General features: G+C 40.7%; 1 protein-coding gene across 1 annotated transcript; it reads right to left on the bottom strand.

Moving 5' to 3' along the window:
- Window positions 1-533: 533 nt before the first annotated feature.
- On the bottom strand, window positions 534-17,101 carry SUCLG1 (succinate-CoA ligase GDP/ADP-forming subunit alpha). Its single transcript, XM_067298376.1, has 9 exons — window positions 16,993-17,101; window positions 10,096-10,199; window positions 8,699-8,815; window positions 7,918-8,130; window positions 7,772-7,829; window positions 5,290-5,373; window positions 4,439-4,590; window positions 3,726-3,914; window positions 534-2,699 (listed from the first exon to the last, which is right to left on the bottom strand). The coding sequence occupies exons 1-9, from the start codon at window positions 17,042-17,044 to the stop codon at window positions 2,673-2,675; spliced, it is 996 nt and encodes a 331-aa protein (XP_067154477.1). The 5' UTR covers window positions 17,045-17,101; the 3' UTR covers window positions 534-2,672.
- Between the last annotated feature and the right edge of the window lie 898 nt (window positions 17,102-17,999).

Raw genomic sequence — 17,999 nt, 5'->3', positions numbered from 1 at the left:
TGCGGAGATATGGAGAATAACTTACCATTGTCCTCCCCCAAAATATTACACACCACAGTATTAATCCTGGAAAGCAGCATAACCACAGAAGAAAAATTAGGCACTAACATTCTAAAACCACACACACACACAAAAAGATAGTATTCATTAGGTGTGACAGACCACTAATCAACCTCAAAAAAAAAAAAAAAAGTCAGCATTAACACCAAGGACAAGGAATACATCTGAGTGAGGAATCCAGCATCATTAAAAAGACAAGTAAGAGAAAAATCTCAGTAAGAGAAAAAAATAAAATAGAGCTGCATCCACTACTCTTTCACCCACAAAAATCAGTGCTGCAATGAATTTCTCCGATCAAAAAGAGCATCTAGAATTTATCCTACAAAGATGCAAGCAATTTTTGAACCGACAGCATTGCCAACTCTACATTAGGACCTTAAGAAAAGAAGGACTACTTCATAAAACTCTGAGAAATCGAGCAGTAACATTAATAATGTTCAGGGAAAAAAACAAAAAAAAAGCAATTTTCCAGATCAGATTATTTGAAATATTTATTCACAAGCCTATATGATATTGAATAGATGCAAATATATTTTCCAAAGACATATTTTCATCAGCAATGTAAGGGGTTCTGATGATATTTGTCAAGGGCACATTTTCAGGCAGCAACAAAAAGCTGCAAAAATTAAGTCTTTATTAGATAAGGTGAAACCGAGTTCCAGGCTAGTACAGACTGCTTCACCAGGTTTGAACAGAACCATCCACCTGCTACAGTGCAGCACCAGAAAACTGATGTAAGCATTAGAATCAAGGTCATGTTTTTAAACCCATCCTCAGATTTCAAGACATGAGGAAGCATTTTCCCAGGGGACAACAGTCATTTTGTTTTATGACTATCTTCTAATATAGCCGGTGCCTCTAAAAAAGCTTCCATGGAGCAATCTCTAGCAGCAGCTTATTACACTTTAGCTGTCCTGGCATCCATTACAACACTGATGACACTGATGAAATTCAGGCAGTTCATCAACAAGCTCTCCCCTTCCCAAAAGACATGCTGTGGAGAAGCCCACCACCACGGTGAGTTACTTTGATTAGCAGGCTCATTAGAAGAGGAGCTGCAATATTCTGACATACACTGGCAAAGAATCACGGTCTTAGCGGACAGACTTTTTAGCATTGGCGTTTCTCTAGTTAAAGGCCATAGTTTGGTCTTTTTTCTCCAGATTAAGTCAGGCACCACTTGAAAGCTGTACAGATCTAGTAAGAAATTCCTATTAGCTGCCATAGGCCTCATCAAATAATTTATCACTCAATGCATCTTTTAACCATCTAGTGCCATGGTATCAGGTTTTGGTAAATCATACCAAGGTGAATAATCTGGTCTCTGTGTCCTCAGGCCTATATCCTCTGACTGATGCCTTGCTGTGTATGAAGCATATTAATATATATTCAGTGCAGCAAAGATATTACCTGTCCTTTTATGCATTTCTTCAGGGCTTAGACCTGGGAACTGTACATGTCAGCATCAAGACACCTGCTCATTGCTTGCAGTAGGAAAATAAATTGCAAAAGTGTTTGAGTGAGAAAACTAAGAACACTTTTAAACAAATAACAACACAAGTTTTTGTAACAGCACCTTTATGGAACACGAAGTTTGCTTTGACAAGTGCCAGGCTACATGAATTAATTTTCAGTCCTCTATATTAAGAAAGCAATGTAGGGTTTAGTCTATCCTGATAAAACTTGTAACACTCATTTATAGGCACTGTGTTTGGGCTATTTCAGAGTAAAACAGGGCTTTCCACTACAGAGCTGGGAGTGATTAACAAGAAAGACACCTTATTACATTCTTTCCTGAGAATAATTATTCTCCTCCATTATGTACCAAATGCTTTTAGGACTGCAGAACACACAAGCAATGGAGTGCTAGTTAAGGTTAAAGGGGAAATTAAAGTAATATAAGCAAAAGCCCAAATCCTTTTCATAGTTACAGATCATTTTGAATATACTTTTGCACGGGAAATTTGACTCAGATTTATGAATGAAAATTCCATCTCTTCGCACAACAAGAAGCAGAATTCCTTGCCAGTGGAGGACTACACTGTGCGTGGCTCATCAGCTCGATTTCAGGCATATCCGGCTACATGAATTAACAAGCAATCCCTTCAGATCCAGCAGCTTTGGTTTAACGGACGGAAACTTTGGCCTATCGTTCAAACAGATGTACTTGCCAACAACGAACAAGATGGACTTTATTTTTTTAAAATAAAGCAAAGTGTGATATGTGCAGAAAGTCAGTGCCCTGACCCTTAAAAGCATCTCTAGAAGTGACTTAACTTTAAAAAGGGCAGTGCTTAAGTTACAAAAGATTCAAACCTTCAAGGTTGGTTGATTTTCTTTCTGATGATTGAAGAAATGGCTCTGCTTCAGGAATTCAGAAGATGAATCAGGTTTAGTAGTGGATTTATTAATTTGGTGTGATTTACAATCAGGTGATCATGTCTGAACCCAGGAGACATCAAAACAGGTTTAGCCAAAAGGTTTATGGCTTCAAAGTCAAATTCAAAGACCAGTGTCAGTCACTTGGGTAACTGAAGATTAGCAGACAAAAGACAAGCAGAGGCCAGGTGCTTCACTGATATTTTGGAGACAGTATTCCAGAGTGTCTTCTCTTACAGCAATTTCCTCTTCTCAAACTCCTGCAATAGCACACAGACATTCCAGGTGGAAGAACACAATACACTTCTATTACTGTCATGTTTTAAACTACACTGTATTTCTTAGGAACTCTTGACTTTAGGAATTAAAAACTGGAATTAAAATTTAAAATAAAAAGCCCACATTGTGTGAAAGTTAGAGAGAAAGCAGGAAAAGTATTTTCCCACCTCTAATTAGCAAACTGGCTATGAAGAACCAGCAGCACTATATTGCAATCATCGCACTGCCTCCTACTGCAGTGCTGTCAAGTAACTGTTTATCCTAACAGGCTTGAAAAACACTAATTCTGCAGAAGAACTGTAATAGTATGCTTACAGTAAAGAATTCAAGCCAGGAAAGCAATGAAGTCATTAGGATTTCCATTTCAGTACAGGAAAAAACATAAAAGACGACTCCCACAATAGCCTGTGAGGATGCTGTACCATAGAGGCACCACAAGAAAAAAAGAAAATAACTTGCACAGTTGCATTTTCTCTAGCTGTGAAGAAATACTTTTTTTTGGGGGGGGGAGAAGAATTAAGAAAGATCAAAAAAATCCTACTCCATACAGAAGTTTACAAGCTGTATGCATTCAGCCATGATTCTGAATTAGTGCTTAAGAGACATATCTATATGCCTAGGCTTTCCTCCCTCAAATATCCTACTTGCAAAGAGTGTTTTCTCATTTAAAATTAATTCAGGTTCTTTGCTTCCTCTGATAGCATCCAGAAAACACAATTCAATAGCTGATACCTTTGAGAGCAAAATGTAATCACTTCCACTTTTTGCTATGTTTACATTCTTATAAAGGCAATACTACATAAAATTACTCATGCATATCATCTAAGTAATATCTGCAGTAAAAACTGCAGCCTGTTCAGTCGATAGAGCTCTTACATTTAGTTGAGTTAAAAGCCACAGGATATTTGCGTAAAAGACATACTCCCAACCCCTCTTCCCTCAAAAAAGTAACGTCTATGTCTTACTCTGGATACAAGTACACATCCCACCGTTTCCAAGTAACTAACCTTGTACATGGTGCTACCTAGCTGAGCAGGAGACATGCTGACCACAACACCAGCGCTTTGAAGAGCAGCTATCTTCTCTTTAGCTCCACCCTTCCCCCCAGCAATGATGGCTCCAGCATGACCCATCCGCCTGCCTGGAGGAGCAGTCAGCCCAGCTATGAAGGACACTACCGGCTTGGCGTTTGGACCCTGCGGAGAAAGAAAAGATACTGCGTTACATGGGGGAGAGTGAGAAGAAAAGTAATTCTAGCTGGCTGATTTTTTAAAAAACATCAACTAGCCAGGAAAAGATATCGGACAACTAGAAGCCTCAGACAATGCAGAACCACGAGTCCGGGTGGAACACTGTGTGGAATACTTCTTCTCATTATAAACCAAACAAACCAGAAGTAATCACGGGTTTTAAGACATCTCTCTACAGAACAGATCCATATATTACAAAAAAAGAACAAAAATACCCACACTGTAACACCACTGTGTTCAGTACAAACGTCATTACAGGACTAAGAAACTAAAGATAACAAAACACTCCAGTTAAGCTTAACCTGGTTAAAGCCCCTCCTAATTTCAATTCTTTCTCTTGAATAAAAGTATGATTTTTTGCTTTTGTGTAAATATAGATTAGAGACTGAACCACATTTTCCTTGACGTGGCAAGAGAAGATGACTAACTACCAAGGTGTCTGGAAGCAGAAAGCGGGCTCTAAGACTTACAGAATTATTTTCTTTCAAGAATGTTGCTGCATCTTCTTCAGCATTTCCTCCAATTTCTCCAATCAATATGATACCTTCAGTATGAGGATCCTTCAGGAAGACATCAAGGCAGTCAATAAAATTAGTTCCATTGAAGGGATCTCCTCCGATCCCTGAAAAAATAAAAATAAAAAACACAAAAATGAGTAACTCAAGTTGATGATATTCCATTTATGTTAAGGCTGTCAAAGCATACTTCTGCACAAAGGATATTCCCAAAGACTGATAAGAGGGAAAGCTCTGAAGGCTCCTCCCCAAGTCTGGAGAGAGTGCAAGTTCCCACTCCAAACACCTCCCCCACCATTTACAGAAGGCTTTGATATCAAAGGTTAATGTCTGCAAGTACCCACCTTTCAGACCATCAGCAAATTGTTATGCCTTATACAGAGCCTCTCAGAAGCTCTGCACAAGATACAGCAGGGCCAAGGCCCCAGCTCTACAATTTTGCTGTGAGAAATTTAATGTGACTGAGCCATCTTGCACAACATACCCAGCTAAGTGTATAAGAATGGCATATCCCTTTACATAATATTAAGCTTCTTAGGACAACTTTTTTTTCATACTGACTTCGTGTTTGTTGACAGCGCTCCATGAAAACCTTTTTTCTAAGCTTTTATTAATTTGACATGGAAATGATAACAGAAGGGTTATATGGTTATATTCTTCACAGCACACAGGGATCTCATTTCTTAACAGAATAAGAAGTCATTCAGCACTCTGTAGGCTTGTAAAAAGAAATTACTTTGGATTTCTTCTGGTAAACAAAAGGCAGATTAGTCCAGGTGCAACAGGCTGTTTCTGAGGAAACCTACCAACGCAGAAAGACTGCCCTAATCCAACTTGCGTTGTCTGATGAACAGCTTCATATGTCAGGGTGCCAGATCTTGACACAATACCTTTAAGGAAGAAAGGGAGAAGAGTTTAACGCTAACACAGCTAAGCGCATGACTATAGGCAGCTGTTCTTATATTCAGGAAAAACACCTTAATAAACTAAACATGAGCTGCCAGGTTTTCCAGCTATCCTTGCAAAAACATGAGAACTCCATATAAGATGAGAGCTGTACTATTTCTTGGCTGGCATTTTTGACATTTGATTGTCAGTTGTTCACAGCTGCCCAGCAATCCAGTAATACTGGCTGAGATGGCATTCCTCACACTATAGCTGTACCGAGAAAACTGAAAACAAAAATTGCTAGAAGAATATACTTCTCATCTTGTGTACAAGTAGCTGATGCACTGTACTTGAAACATGGCAGCAGCTCCACAGTTGCAAGAATGCTGTATTAATCACATCTGCAGTACGGCTGGGCCCATGAGAAATACTCCAGAATGGAAAGACACTACATAGACACAAGTAACCTCATTTGTTGCTGCAGCTCATTGCTCTATGATAGATATTTAATGTTTACATTACAGTATTATCAGAGGCCACAGCCTTTACCAGGCCTCACGGTACTAGATTTCATACAAAGTAAGTTATGCATTGGATAGTTTTAAATTGAGAAAAGAAAGTAATACAGAGGCAGTGGTGGGAAGGGGTAGAGAAGAATATTGACATGTGTTTTCCAAGTTAGGCTTTTTGTTAATACTACCAAAAGGAAGCTTCCTAGAAAAAAGACGTTTCCACATTTACCTGTTTCAATCCATCTAACATGCAATGTAATTAATACACTGCATGAACAGAGGAAAAAAATGTACAATTGTCCTAACAAGTTTAGTTCTATCAAGGCTACACATTGTTGAATAGCGCAGATGTCTAGTAGCAAATACCTTTTTTTTTTTTTGCTAGGTTTGCAAGGGAGTTCCTGTTTCCCATTAAGATCAGATTACCTGACAGAAGCTACAGATAAAGCTCCAAAGACTGTGGCTATTTTTATAGCTTACATCCCAAGATTATCAGATGATGCTTGGAGGCCTCACATTAACAGAAAGCCAGGGAGCATATCACCAAAGGTCATAGCCTTAAAGGAAGCTGGGAGGATGGCAAAGTTCGTGTTTTTACTTCTTGATACTTGGACCACCACTGAAGAACTACCAGCAGTAGCTGAGCAAGTGGATTCAGGATTTAAAATATTCTTTTGCACTTGATGTGCCTTGCATTTGGATTCTAATATGTTGTGACTAAAAGACATTTCTTCTAGACATTCAGAACGTTTTCTTAACAGAATTTTGATTCGGAAGGGAGCTCAAGGCAACGCCAGTTAATGCTGTCTTTTATAGTCACAGAGTACCAGCTTGATGGTATCTACAAATGGCATAATTGCAGTCATCTTTGACTTTTCAATTTCAGGTTTATAGGTACTTTTGAAAGCTGTAGGTGTGACCTGAGTACTAATGTTTTTGTCTAGCATTCAGTAGGTACAGCTTATTTTCAAGTCAGAAGTGGCCAAATAGCAAAGACAGTTTCTGTTGTTAGAAAAACTGCACTGAATCCCCTTAGTTCTACTGCACTGAACAGCTTTCTCCACAGCAAATCCACTTTGCAACATTATCATTTTTTCAGTGAAAAAGAGTACGGTATTTAAGTTAAACAGGGTATGCTGCTGAGAGGTACTGGCGGAGTACCCTGTCTACAACAATATTTCTGAAGTGCTACTTATTAAATTACCAAGACATGTTTTGGAATAGTTTTCTTTACAGTTCCTATACTGCATTATTTTAAAAATAATGAAGTTGTTCTTTCCATGGTTTAGAACAAGTAACCAATAGAAGTCAGGACTCAAGGCTTACATGCAACAGGGTGTGTAATTAACATCTGATCACGGACACATCGCTGCCTTTCTGATCTAATTCTCACTCTGTAAGAAGCAGGTGTAATATTTGTCACTGCCATTCACCATGGTATAATTGCCTAAGTTCTCATGTTATAAACTTCTCTGTAATCTCTTTTCTTTGCTATAATACTAAGCTCACTGTAGATGTGGGATCCCAGTTCTTAGCAGCCAAGCTGTCGGAAGGATTAGCATTTGGGAACTTAGTGCTCTCAAATCCCAAGATAAAAAGAAGTACACTCCAACAAGAATGCAAGGAAACTAAGTCCATCACATTGCCTAAGGAATCCTTCTGAATACCTGCACTTCTACCATTAACATTCAGTGATTGCTACAGTAGACTGACAGACTTCAGCTTTCAGGATTGATAAGGGCTAAGTTCACTTACAAACTGAAGGACAGATAAGCTGTTACACAGCATATTAACTGTCTTCAGGGTAGGATGTGACTAGACTGCTGAGTAAGAACAATCAGGTACAAAACTTGAGTTTTAGATGATGCATAAGTATTCAAAAACTCACCAATTCTTCCCTTCTTGTGAATGTGACCAGGCATGATACCAATTTTACATTCTCCAGGCTAAAGAAAGAGTGGGAGAAGTCAGATGGAACATTGAAACCATCACTAAGAATGGTTCAGCCTTGGAGCAAATCCAGAAGTCACTTACATTGATGACTCCAGGGCAATTTGGGCCCACTAGTCGAGTCTTATCTTGTCGAAGCAGTCTATGTTTAACCCGAACCATGTCCTGCTGGGGAATACCTTCAGTAATGCATACAATTAATGGCATTTCTGCATCGATTGCTTCATTAATTGCAGCAGCAGCAAACGGAGGAGGTACATATATAACAGTGGCAGAAGCACCAGTTTGTTCCTTGGCCTAAAAGAGGCAATAACAAAAAGGTATCAAGCATTTAGTGGGCCCAAAGAGAACATGTGACAAGTAGCCACCCAAAACACGTCCATCCATAGCCATAAATGAAGTAAAATTGATATATATTCATTTACTATAGACAAAGCAAGCGTTAAGTCTCTGAAGATGGACACACACAGTACAACTAGGGAACTGAGGACCTAACCACTCTCTAGAAAGGATTCCCTCCCAAGCCACCCTTAGATAATAATTTGCTAAAAATTCATCATACACACCAGAATCAGTGAGAAACTAGTCACATGCATAACATAAGGATATAATGGTGGGGGTGGGGGGGTGTTATTTGTGTTACTGAGTATCCAGTCTCTGCATAGACTTTACAGTGGAAGCTAAACTCATGCCTGACCATAGCGAATGTTCACTGTATTACAGAGCCTCTATTCTATTTCTTACATAGTGATATTCATATTTCAAATATTTGTTTAAGTGCAAGAAGTGAAAAAAAGGAGCCCTTCTGCAGCATTAGTTCTTGGAATAAACTGTGTCTGCACCTCCAGTCATTGCTGCAAATTACCTCCTTCACGGAATTAAAGACAGGCAGACCCAGATGAGTTTTCCCGCCTTTTCCTGGAGAAATTCCTCCAACTAGATTGGTGCCATAGTCTAATGCCTGCTGGCTGTGAAAGGTGCCCTATGAGAGAGGATAAGTAGAAAAGTTAAAAGACGTGCAATAACAAATAAAGCATATCAAAAGTTTTGATGACATCTATAATTCTGAAGGCAATTTATGTCACTTAAATTTACAATGAAAAGATATGATTTTACTGTAGATATGCAATCAGCTATTTTGCAGAGTGCATGAACAAGTTTTAAGTGGATTCAGAATGTGCTATGCCTTTTTCTTTTAAATCAGAGCACTGTGGCTGCACACTAAAACATGACAGTTTGTTCTGTGTTGCTAATACACCTCCAGACATAGCAGTCACTATTTTCCACATCAGTTCTGGCAGATGACAAACATGATAATGAAGCAGAAGAAATTAGCAGTCTCATCCACGACTAGTTGATACTTACAGCAAAAGCAGTCTTATCTCCATGCAAATGGGTAAATGAGTGAGTGTGAGAAAACAATTAAATGTACTGAAATAAAAACAGAAATTATAAATCTAGATTTTTTCAAAGGGAATCTGTAACAGCAACACATTATTGCAATTATAACAGCACTTCAGTGAACAAAACACTAAAGAAGCTAAAAAGCCTGTTGACAGTATATGAACATGAACTTTACTAGTAAATGGGGGATTCCAAATTGCTGCAGAAAATTGAAAATATGAAGCATAGGGAATGACTGTAGGTGGCAGCCTCTTATTTAGAGGACAAAGCTCAAACTAATATTTACATCACTGAACAAAATGAAAATATATTAAAAAAGATATGAATGCTAACCAATGACACCAGTCAAGCATATGGGTCTACAAGGTAGCCTCAGCATCGTCCATCTGCTTCAGTAACGAAGGACACTCATTCCTTTTTTATTCAAAGGCATTTGAATAAAGGAACATCTAAAATTGAAAGGCTTTTGTAGGTTTTTTTTTTTTTTTAAACACATCTTCCTTTACAAAGAAATACTTTTAGTCATATACAATAAAAAGGCTAAAGACAAAAACAACGAAAAACAGTAATATAATAGAGAGAATGCAAAAACAAGTTTTCAGCTTGAGCCCTCCGGGGGGGGGGGGGGGGGGCTGGGTTACCTGGTTAACTGAATTTAAGGGAAGGAAAAAAAAAAAATCTGTTTGGACCAAAGAACAGAAAACCACAGAGCTGAAGGGATCTTGCTGGTCCCAGAGTCCAGTTTCCTACCATCACAGGCAAGAACAGCCCATAATCCCTTTCACAGGTTATTATGTCTTTTGGCCAATTAACTTTCTGCACTGAGAAGGCAATAGAAGAAATAATTCTCATACATACCTGTTTGCCTGTAAAACCCTGGCAGATAACCTTCGTGTTTTTGCTAATATACAGATTTTTCCTTGATGCTGAGTAGGAGCAGTGTCGTACTCCATTCTGGTGCACTGCAGAAAGAAAGAGACCAAACCATTAATCTACTGCTTTGCTACACTCTCAGTTTGACCTCCTACAAGGCATTACAGGTACTAATGAACAAAGCTACAAAATGCCTTATAAAATAAGCACGTGCATATTTAGGCTTACACCAAAAGATTAACTGATCCAGGATTTCATATTTTCAAAAGCAGCTCTGAAATTTTTAAGTATTTATGACTTGTTAGTCTGAGATATTAAACATCTTTAGTTCTCTCTGTCTATCGCTGTGATTATTCTGATTGCTAGGAACCAGCCTATGTATTTCCCATATGGGGTACTTAATATCAGAACCATTTTAAGTGGGTTTATGGACCAGCTGCAAATTCATTTGCGGAAGAGCTGCAGTTGAAGATGCCGTCATTCCTAACCTGGGATAGAGTAACAAAATCCGTGAACATTCCTGGTCTATTTTAATGTGGAGTAAACAGATTAGCTCAGAATACAGCCTGAAGCCTGACATAAAGGGGTTAAGCTATTTTGTTTCATTCTGCCCCAAAACAATCAAGCTTTCTCAGACCATGGTTTATGCTTTACTTCTATTCAAAGAAAGTGAAGAGGAAAATAAAGCTATGCCAGAAGAAGCCTGTGGACATCACTGGTGTTTGTAAACCTAAGGTCCTGACAAGGAAAGTGCCGACAGAAACCCAGGGCTTCAACTCGCAGCGCTCGCCATGGTTCTCTAAGGAATTGTGGCGGCAACTGATGTTCAAACCAACACACAATAATTCAAGTAAATTTTAAAAAGAAATTTACAGCACACCGTAAACTACAACAAAACTGTTAAAAGGGCCTTCAGGGTTTTAACCTAAATCACATCTTTAATTAACTGGTATCTACTGAAGTCATATACAACACGCATTATTACAAATACTGTTACAGAACTTTTTAAGCAAAGCAGAAAAAAAGAGAAGTAATGGACAAAAAACAAGATTTAATTAACGCAGTTATGAGGCTGTCTGCAGAAGGTTAAAAAGTCTTGCTGTTCGGTGTCACAGGCACAAGAGAGAGCAGAGCAGGGTCTTTAAAGGGCTGCTCTGCCACGGGGTTAGCTTTCCCGGCCAAGGCTGGAGGTGAGCTCTGCACTACAACACCAAGGTACTCGAAAGCAAGACTGGCATAGCCTGCCTCAAGCAAAGGGGACACAAATTCAGGAAAAAACAGCCAGCCGGCTACTTAGAAGAGCATATCAGTCTGCGGCATCTCAGCCACTCAGGCCATGTCTCCCAGGCACGGGATGCGACTAGGATAAAACAACACTGAGAAAAGTGGAGAAAAATCCTCAGCTGAAGAAGCTGTTACATCCATGACCAACCACCAGTGATACTGTGCAGAGAAGAGCTTAGGGTCTGAACTTTCAGAAGTACTATATGTTTTGAAAGGCCTCTGATGGCCCTTCAAGAGCAAAGAATAAACAGACTCAACTAATTCAAAGCTAAGTTTCACATACACAATCTTTGTTCCAGCATTGACAAATTCAGCTGCAAAATGAGAGTGCGCCATTTGCCAGGCACACAGGTCGCCTATCTTACAGCTGCTCACCAATTTTAGTATTTTGAAAAAGAAAAAACTTTGACAAATAGTCACTTATACCCTCATATCATAAAAGCAATTCTACAGTCCAAGTTCAGCTGTCCATTCCATACCTATTTTCAGATATTTATAAGCTTTCACAAAAATGTTTTTGAAAGCTTAAGTTTTTCAATTCTCAGTTTTATTGAGAAGAATATATAAAGATATTCTTAAAGGAAAAGAGGCTTTTCAGCCTTTTTAAAGCTATCGAAGTACCAAAAAAAAAAAAAAAAGAAAGATTTATTTTTATGCACTGATAACTAAAAAGGACCTTAAATTCCAAGCTTTTTATGGATTTACTCCTGAAAAACTATGTGTTCTTTTCACACAGCTGAAGAACCCTGGTTCAGAGAAAAGGCAGTTGGTTCAAAAAAGCCCATCTGTAGGCTTGAGCAGTTTGCTATCTTCACGCAAGCAGCTTGGCACGGGCACATCTGTAGGGAGCTATACATTTTGGAAGAAATGAACAAAGTCACCTTGCATTTTCTAAGCTGGATTAGTACAAGAGAGAGTTAAAAAAAAAAAAAAAAACACACTGATATGATACAGCTCCGTATTTCTCTCCAGAGCCTGGTCTGAAGTAGAAAAGCTTGCCCCTGGTTATCAGCACAGTCGGAGCAGTAGAGGCATCAGTCAAGATGAGGTTTTGCTATACGTGGCACAAAGAGCAAGTCCCTGGTGCAAACAGCTGGCAATTTAAGTAGTAAGACAGATATGAGATGAGAAGGAAACAGGTGGAAAACTGCAACGGCACGCCTGAGTTCACAGCAGGTAAGAGTCAGAAATAGAAACCAAGTCTCAATTTCCAGCGAGGATCTTCATTCACAAGCTCGTACTGCTTCAAAATTAGCGTGTCTGAGGGTAAATGCATGTCCCTTTTAGAAGGCAGGACAAAATAGTTATTTGCCCTTCTTGTGACTAGGCTTCAACCACAAGGCAGTAAAAGCCAAGCTCGCGGTTGATGCGGTTTTAATGCACACCTTTAACTCACAGGCAAATTACAAAGGTGCAGGCTCCAGGTGAAACCCTAGAGTAAAAGAACAAGTCTTACCAATTCCAAGTCTTACCAAAAACACAGTGAAAATGCTGTGTTTTGTCAAATCAAAGATCTAACATAACATTAGGGTGTCCAACAAAGGCCTGTAATAAAACTTCAGAAAAGAGTATTAAAAAATAAGGCTAAGGACTGGACAGTCTTCCTCAGGCAATCCCTTTTGCTTCTGCCACATCCCTATTCTGTTGCACATAATTTGTGGTTTAAAAAAAAAAAAAGTTATGCAAATAAGATGCATTTATTTTGGCTTTCCAGTACTTCAGCTTCGACATAGCTAAAAAGATGCATATTGTGGCAAGAAGCTACTTTAGTCTACTGTACAGGACAACCAAGTACGAAAAATATTCAACCACTAAAACCTTGTTGCTGCAGGATAGATTTGAAAAGTGATGCCTGAATGTAGCAGAGGGACGTATATAAAACATTAGTCATTTTACAGTAAAGAAATCTGAGTAGGAATAGAAACCGAGAGACAGAACTACCTCCAGCATGCTTCCTGCTGCTAGTTACTTTTGGATCTGCAGAAGAACAAGGCCTCAACTGAGCCCCAGAAGTCTCTGCAGTTCAAGTAACAGGAAAGCCCAGCTACATTTCCCCCCCCCAAAAAAAGTTGCAAGAGTAACATATAGCCTTGAACAGGGCTTTAAGTTCATTTGTTTATTACAAGAGGAAAAAAAAAAAAAACTTTCTAGAAAAATTCACTACTGCTTTTCATGAGGTCCAAACTTTAATTTAGCTGTTAAAAGTAAAATTAACTCATTTGCAAGATATTTTAGAGCACACAAGATGTAGACCCTGTTTACACTGAGCTTTCAGGCACTCTTGTGCTGTGGAAGTGTTGATGCTACAAATCTCATTTAAGCTGATACAACCCAAGCTACATTAGCCCAGCTCATTTGGGTTGTAAGAGCCAGCAGACAGTACGGATACTAGGGCTAAATCTCTTCCATATTCAGACTTCAGAGAGTAGAAAACTTGTCATTTTCAGAACTTCTTGCAAGATTCCTTACAGCTATGGACAGGAATCCAAACAAAGTGCCTCCCTCTTACCCATTTTTATCCTGGACCAATTAAAAAAAAAAAAGTTTGGAAGCTAAGGTAGCAACTGAAGGTACTCACTACATAACGAGCACAATACAGAAGCAAGGTAAAACAGCAGTGATTCCTTTCTAGCTGGGTTGAGCAGATACCCACATTGCCAGGAGACTGACAAGTAATACATGGATTTCTCCCTCTATTACTCCTTGAAATATCCAAACAGCTTGGAGAGGAAGGAAGATATTCCTTCTCCTTTCCATTACCTACTTAAGGAAAGAAGGATCTTCAGAAGGCACAGGGGCTCCAATACAAAGGATAAAAAGGGAGCTCAGCAAAGGGGATAGACAGGGAGGGATTCAGACACAAAGGCAGTCAAAAAGCTTTAAAAAGAAAAAAAGAAAAAAAACTTCAGTGCTCTTATTTTCTGTTAGTTACAGACCTTCAGTTTGTTTCTGAGAAGCACTTTCAATACTTTGTACATGCCATTTAATTTGCATTTTTAGTGACCCAATTTCTTTCCCCTCTCTCTCTCTACAAATGCATGGCCTGCAGAGGCCATAATAGAAACTGTTCTGGACAGCTTCTTACATTACAGACGAGAATGAACATTTAATTTAAAAAAAAAAGTTTAGCAAAGACCAAAGTGCTGCAGCAAATTTCAGTTTACTGACTTAGAGGCTTGATATTACAGAATATTCAGCACCCAGTTTCTGATCCCATTCCTTTATTATTTGTGGCTCTCCATTATCAGGTCATACATATACTCATACACACAATAACATTTTGGAAAACTCCCTCTTTCCCCCTAAATCTGCCTATAGAATTCACCTTTAAAGAAATGAATTGCACTATTAGAAAGCTGTTCTTACTGACTAAAAAGTTTTCATGCTATTGAGGGATTACTCAAGGTATCTTACTCCTGGTCTTAAAGAGGATTATGTGCTCAGAGAAGGATTTCTAGCTATCAGCCCCCAGCCTCTTCTCTCACCCTTCCCTTGCCAAACTAACTCCAGTTAACCACAGAAAGTTCAAGCTATGTAAATGGCAGAGGAGTTTAAAAATTAAGCAAACTAACCAATATGTAAAGCACAGATGCAATTACTATGCTATGCCTATCACATTAAACAGAACCAACAGGCAAAATGAAAACTAGAAAAATTTCAGTTCTTTCAAAACACATCTCTTTCCTAATCAAAAATCCCCACTCACAGCAATATACATTACCAGCTACATGGGGTCACAGGAGAGACAAGGGCATTTGAAAGAAAAGCCTTCTCCCATGTCCATTAAGTTTAAACAGTGTTAAGCATCTCAGAGAAATGGCCAGCCCTTCAAGAAACGGGTACATTCATCTCAGCACACACCAGCTATTTCTTGTAGGATAACCAACTGTTCTCCCCAGGCAACCTCCATTAAGAATGCACGCAGCCAAAGCCTGGAAGCTTTCCTCCCTCACACAGTTTGCATAAAAATAAATAACAAATTCTTCAGTTTGCGTTGTTATTTGCGTAGCAAATTTTTGGCACAGTTATTCACATGATTTACTTGAATCATTTAACGTAGGAGCTCTCCAAAGCCCTCTAGCAAGCCTGGAACATAAGAGTCCCAACCCTGACTCTCTGATCCCCGTTAAGGTGCCTCAAGAGACTGTCTCTTCAAAGTGCAGTGCAGACCTGCATAAGTCTTTCTTGTCTCAGTCCATATGCAAACACTGCTTTGATCTGACCTTTGAGCAAGCACTTACCATTCACTAACATACTTCGTATTGTTTCACAACTTCCTGAATTCATTGACTTCGAGTAACGCCCACCCTGTGTGCCTGTTTTTGCAAAGCACCAACAAAAACAGATCTTGCATCTCTTTTGCAACAAAAACCCACTAGAAACTTGTGATTTTGAATCATCACTGAAAAAAGGAGATGTTAATTATCCGTGACTCAGTGTTGTACATACGAAGTCCAAATTAAAGGTTTCAGCAATTGTTTTGCATTCTGCAAAGGATATTAAACAAGACAAAGAAATTTTTCAGATGAAGGAATATTCCGTCTTTCTCAAAAAGACTTTATATACTGTTGCAAAACAGAGCACCTCTTGAATCGCTTAGTCTATCTCTTCCCTCTCCATCCTTCAGCACTCTTGCATCTTCTCTGAATCTCTTACTCCTATTTCTAAAGGTAAAAAAGTGGGTTTTTAATGTGTGAAACTGGACCCAAGATTAGCTTTCCTGGTAGTATAAGTTAATCTAAACTGGAGATGCCACATTCCCATCTGCTCCCCTCCATCAGATCCAATTCTCACCTGACCAGCAGGAGCCAGTTCAAAGAGCTGAAGTGTGAAAAATAAACACAACAGTACAAAAGTAGAGCTTCCCGCTCGTGCTTATGGAGGATGAGTAAAGACGAAGGAATGTATAGCTGGGGGGATGGCTGCCCTGCCTCAGGAACAACCTGACCAGCTTAAACTGTTGTAGGGCCCCACTACCAGCCCCTGACCTGCAAGTTACCACTCTGAGACATAGAGCTTCGCTTGCACAGGAACGTGGCGAAGTCAGTCAGGTTTAAGGCAGTCCATTCAACGCGAGCTACGAGATCTAGGGCGAATGCGCCAACTCCTCAGCTAACGCTCCAAGAAACGGCTCTCGTGCCTAGGCATACCCATACTGATTTCAGCAGAGGATACCGTGCTACCTGGGCGAAACAAGCAGGCTGGAGGGAGGAAAAAATAACAAACACTTTATTTTCACTTCTCACGGTCTTCAAAATAACGCGTGTGGAAGACTTCGAGCCGCAGTACGAGTCGCGGGTGGCTCGCGGCCTCGCTCGTTAGAAGCGGGTATCCTTATCCTCGACCGAAAGCGACAACTTTGCCGAGGCGAGGCGGGCTGGGAGGGCGCCGGGGGCTCCGCGGCCGCCGGGGGCTCCGCGCCACCACAGCTCCGGCGCGGCCCAGGCGCTGCCGCGGCGCCCCGAGGCCCGCCCCGGGTGACCTTGCTCGGCGCGGGGGGAGCAGGCCGCGGCGCAGCGCCGTTGCCAGGCAGCGGGGAGGGAGGGAGGGAGGGAAGGAGGCAGGGCCCCGCGGCGGCGGCAGCGGCCCGGTACTCACGGCGGAGGAAGCGGCCCAGGAGGCGGGCGGCGGCGCCGCGGCAGTGCGACATCGTCCCCGGCGGATCGCGGCCAGCGGGCGAGAGGCCCTGCGCGCCGCCTGTAGAGCTGCCCACTACCGGCGCGGCGACGGGCAGCCCCGCGCTCCGATTGGCCCGTCTCGGAGGCCCCCCAGTGGCGGCAGCCAATCAATGCCCCCGTGGCCGCGGGGCTTTGTGGGAGTTGTAGTGCCCGGCCCCCTCCGGGGGGGGAGGCGGCGTAGGCCGCACTGTGGCAGCCGCCAACTGCGCCACCCGCGATGGGGAGGAGGGTGAAAACCCGCCTCGATAACGCCTAACTTCTACCAAAATCAGGCCACAAGTAACGTTTGGGATGGGTGCCTGCTGGGAGCAGTCATGGCCCCCCCATTGACCGCCATACCCTTTATGGGTTGTCAGGAGAAGTGAAAAAAGGCTTTGCCTAACGAGCCAAAGGGGGTTTTAAACAGGGATTGCGCTTTATTTGTTGTGGTTGTAGCTGTGACGGTGTAAAGATGCACAAAAAGTAACATTTTTAGGTGGTATTTTTGAGCAGCTGATGCATAAGCCACATACGCTTTAATCGGTTGATCTCTACATATCTCTGCATACTTGTGTATTGTTAACTTGTAATAATATTAATTGGTAATAGCCCTGTTTCTTATTAATTTGTATTGTCATGCAAAATATCCTGCAGTGCAAAGCATTGTTGAGAGAAAGAAAGAAAAAAAAAAAGCTTAATTAACCGCAAGAAAGGCTCAGCTCCTGTTTTTTGAAGAGGGAATTGAGGCAGCCATTCACAAGGTGACCATGCGTCAGGGACAGTGATGACAAGACAGACATGTCCAGAGCAAATAGAGGGTATGTCTACACCTGGGACTTGCAGGCAAGTTAGAAAAATAAGGTAATGGTGTGAGGTCAGTTAATTCATTAAAGAACATGCAGTTCTTGCAACCAGAGTACATTGACCTTAGATCACAGTCATTAGAAA

Source organism: Apteryx mantelli, chromosome 5, assembly GCF_036417845.1.
Source record: "Apteryx mantelli isolate bAptMan1 chromosome 5, bAptMan1.hap1, whole genome shotgun sequence".
NCBI classification, from domain to species: Eukaryota; Metazoa; Chordata; class Aves; order Apterygiformes; family Apterygidae; genus Apteryx; species Apteryx mantelli.
The sequence above is the reverse complement of the archived record's forward strand: the minus strand, read 5'-3'. Positions and strand labels throughout refer to the sequence as shown.

Excerpts from the sequence above, each read along its gene's own strand:
- SUCLG1 (XM_067298376.1), bottom strand. The coding sequence starts at position 17,044 with ATGTCGCACTGCCGCGGCGCCGCCGCCCGCCTCCTGGGCCGCTTCCTC. Across the intron at positions 8,131-8,698 it reads TCTTTAATTCCGTGAAGGAG|GCCAAGGAACAAACTGGTGC; the intron begins GTAATTTGCAGC and ends TGCCTCTTTTAG. Across the intron at positions 5,374-7,771 it reads TCACAAGAAGGGAAGAATTG|GTATTGTGTCAAGATCTGGC; the intron begins GTGAGTTTTTGA and ends TCTTCCTTAAAG.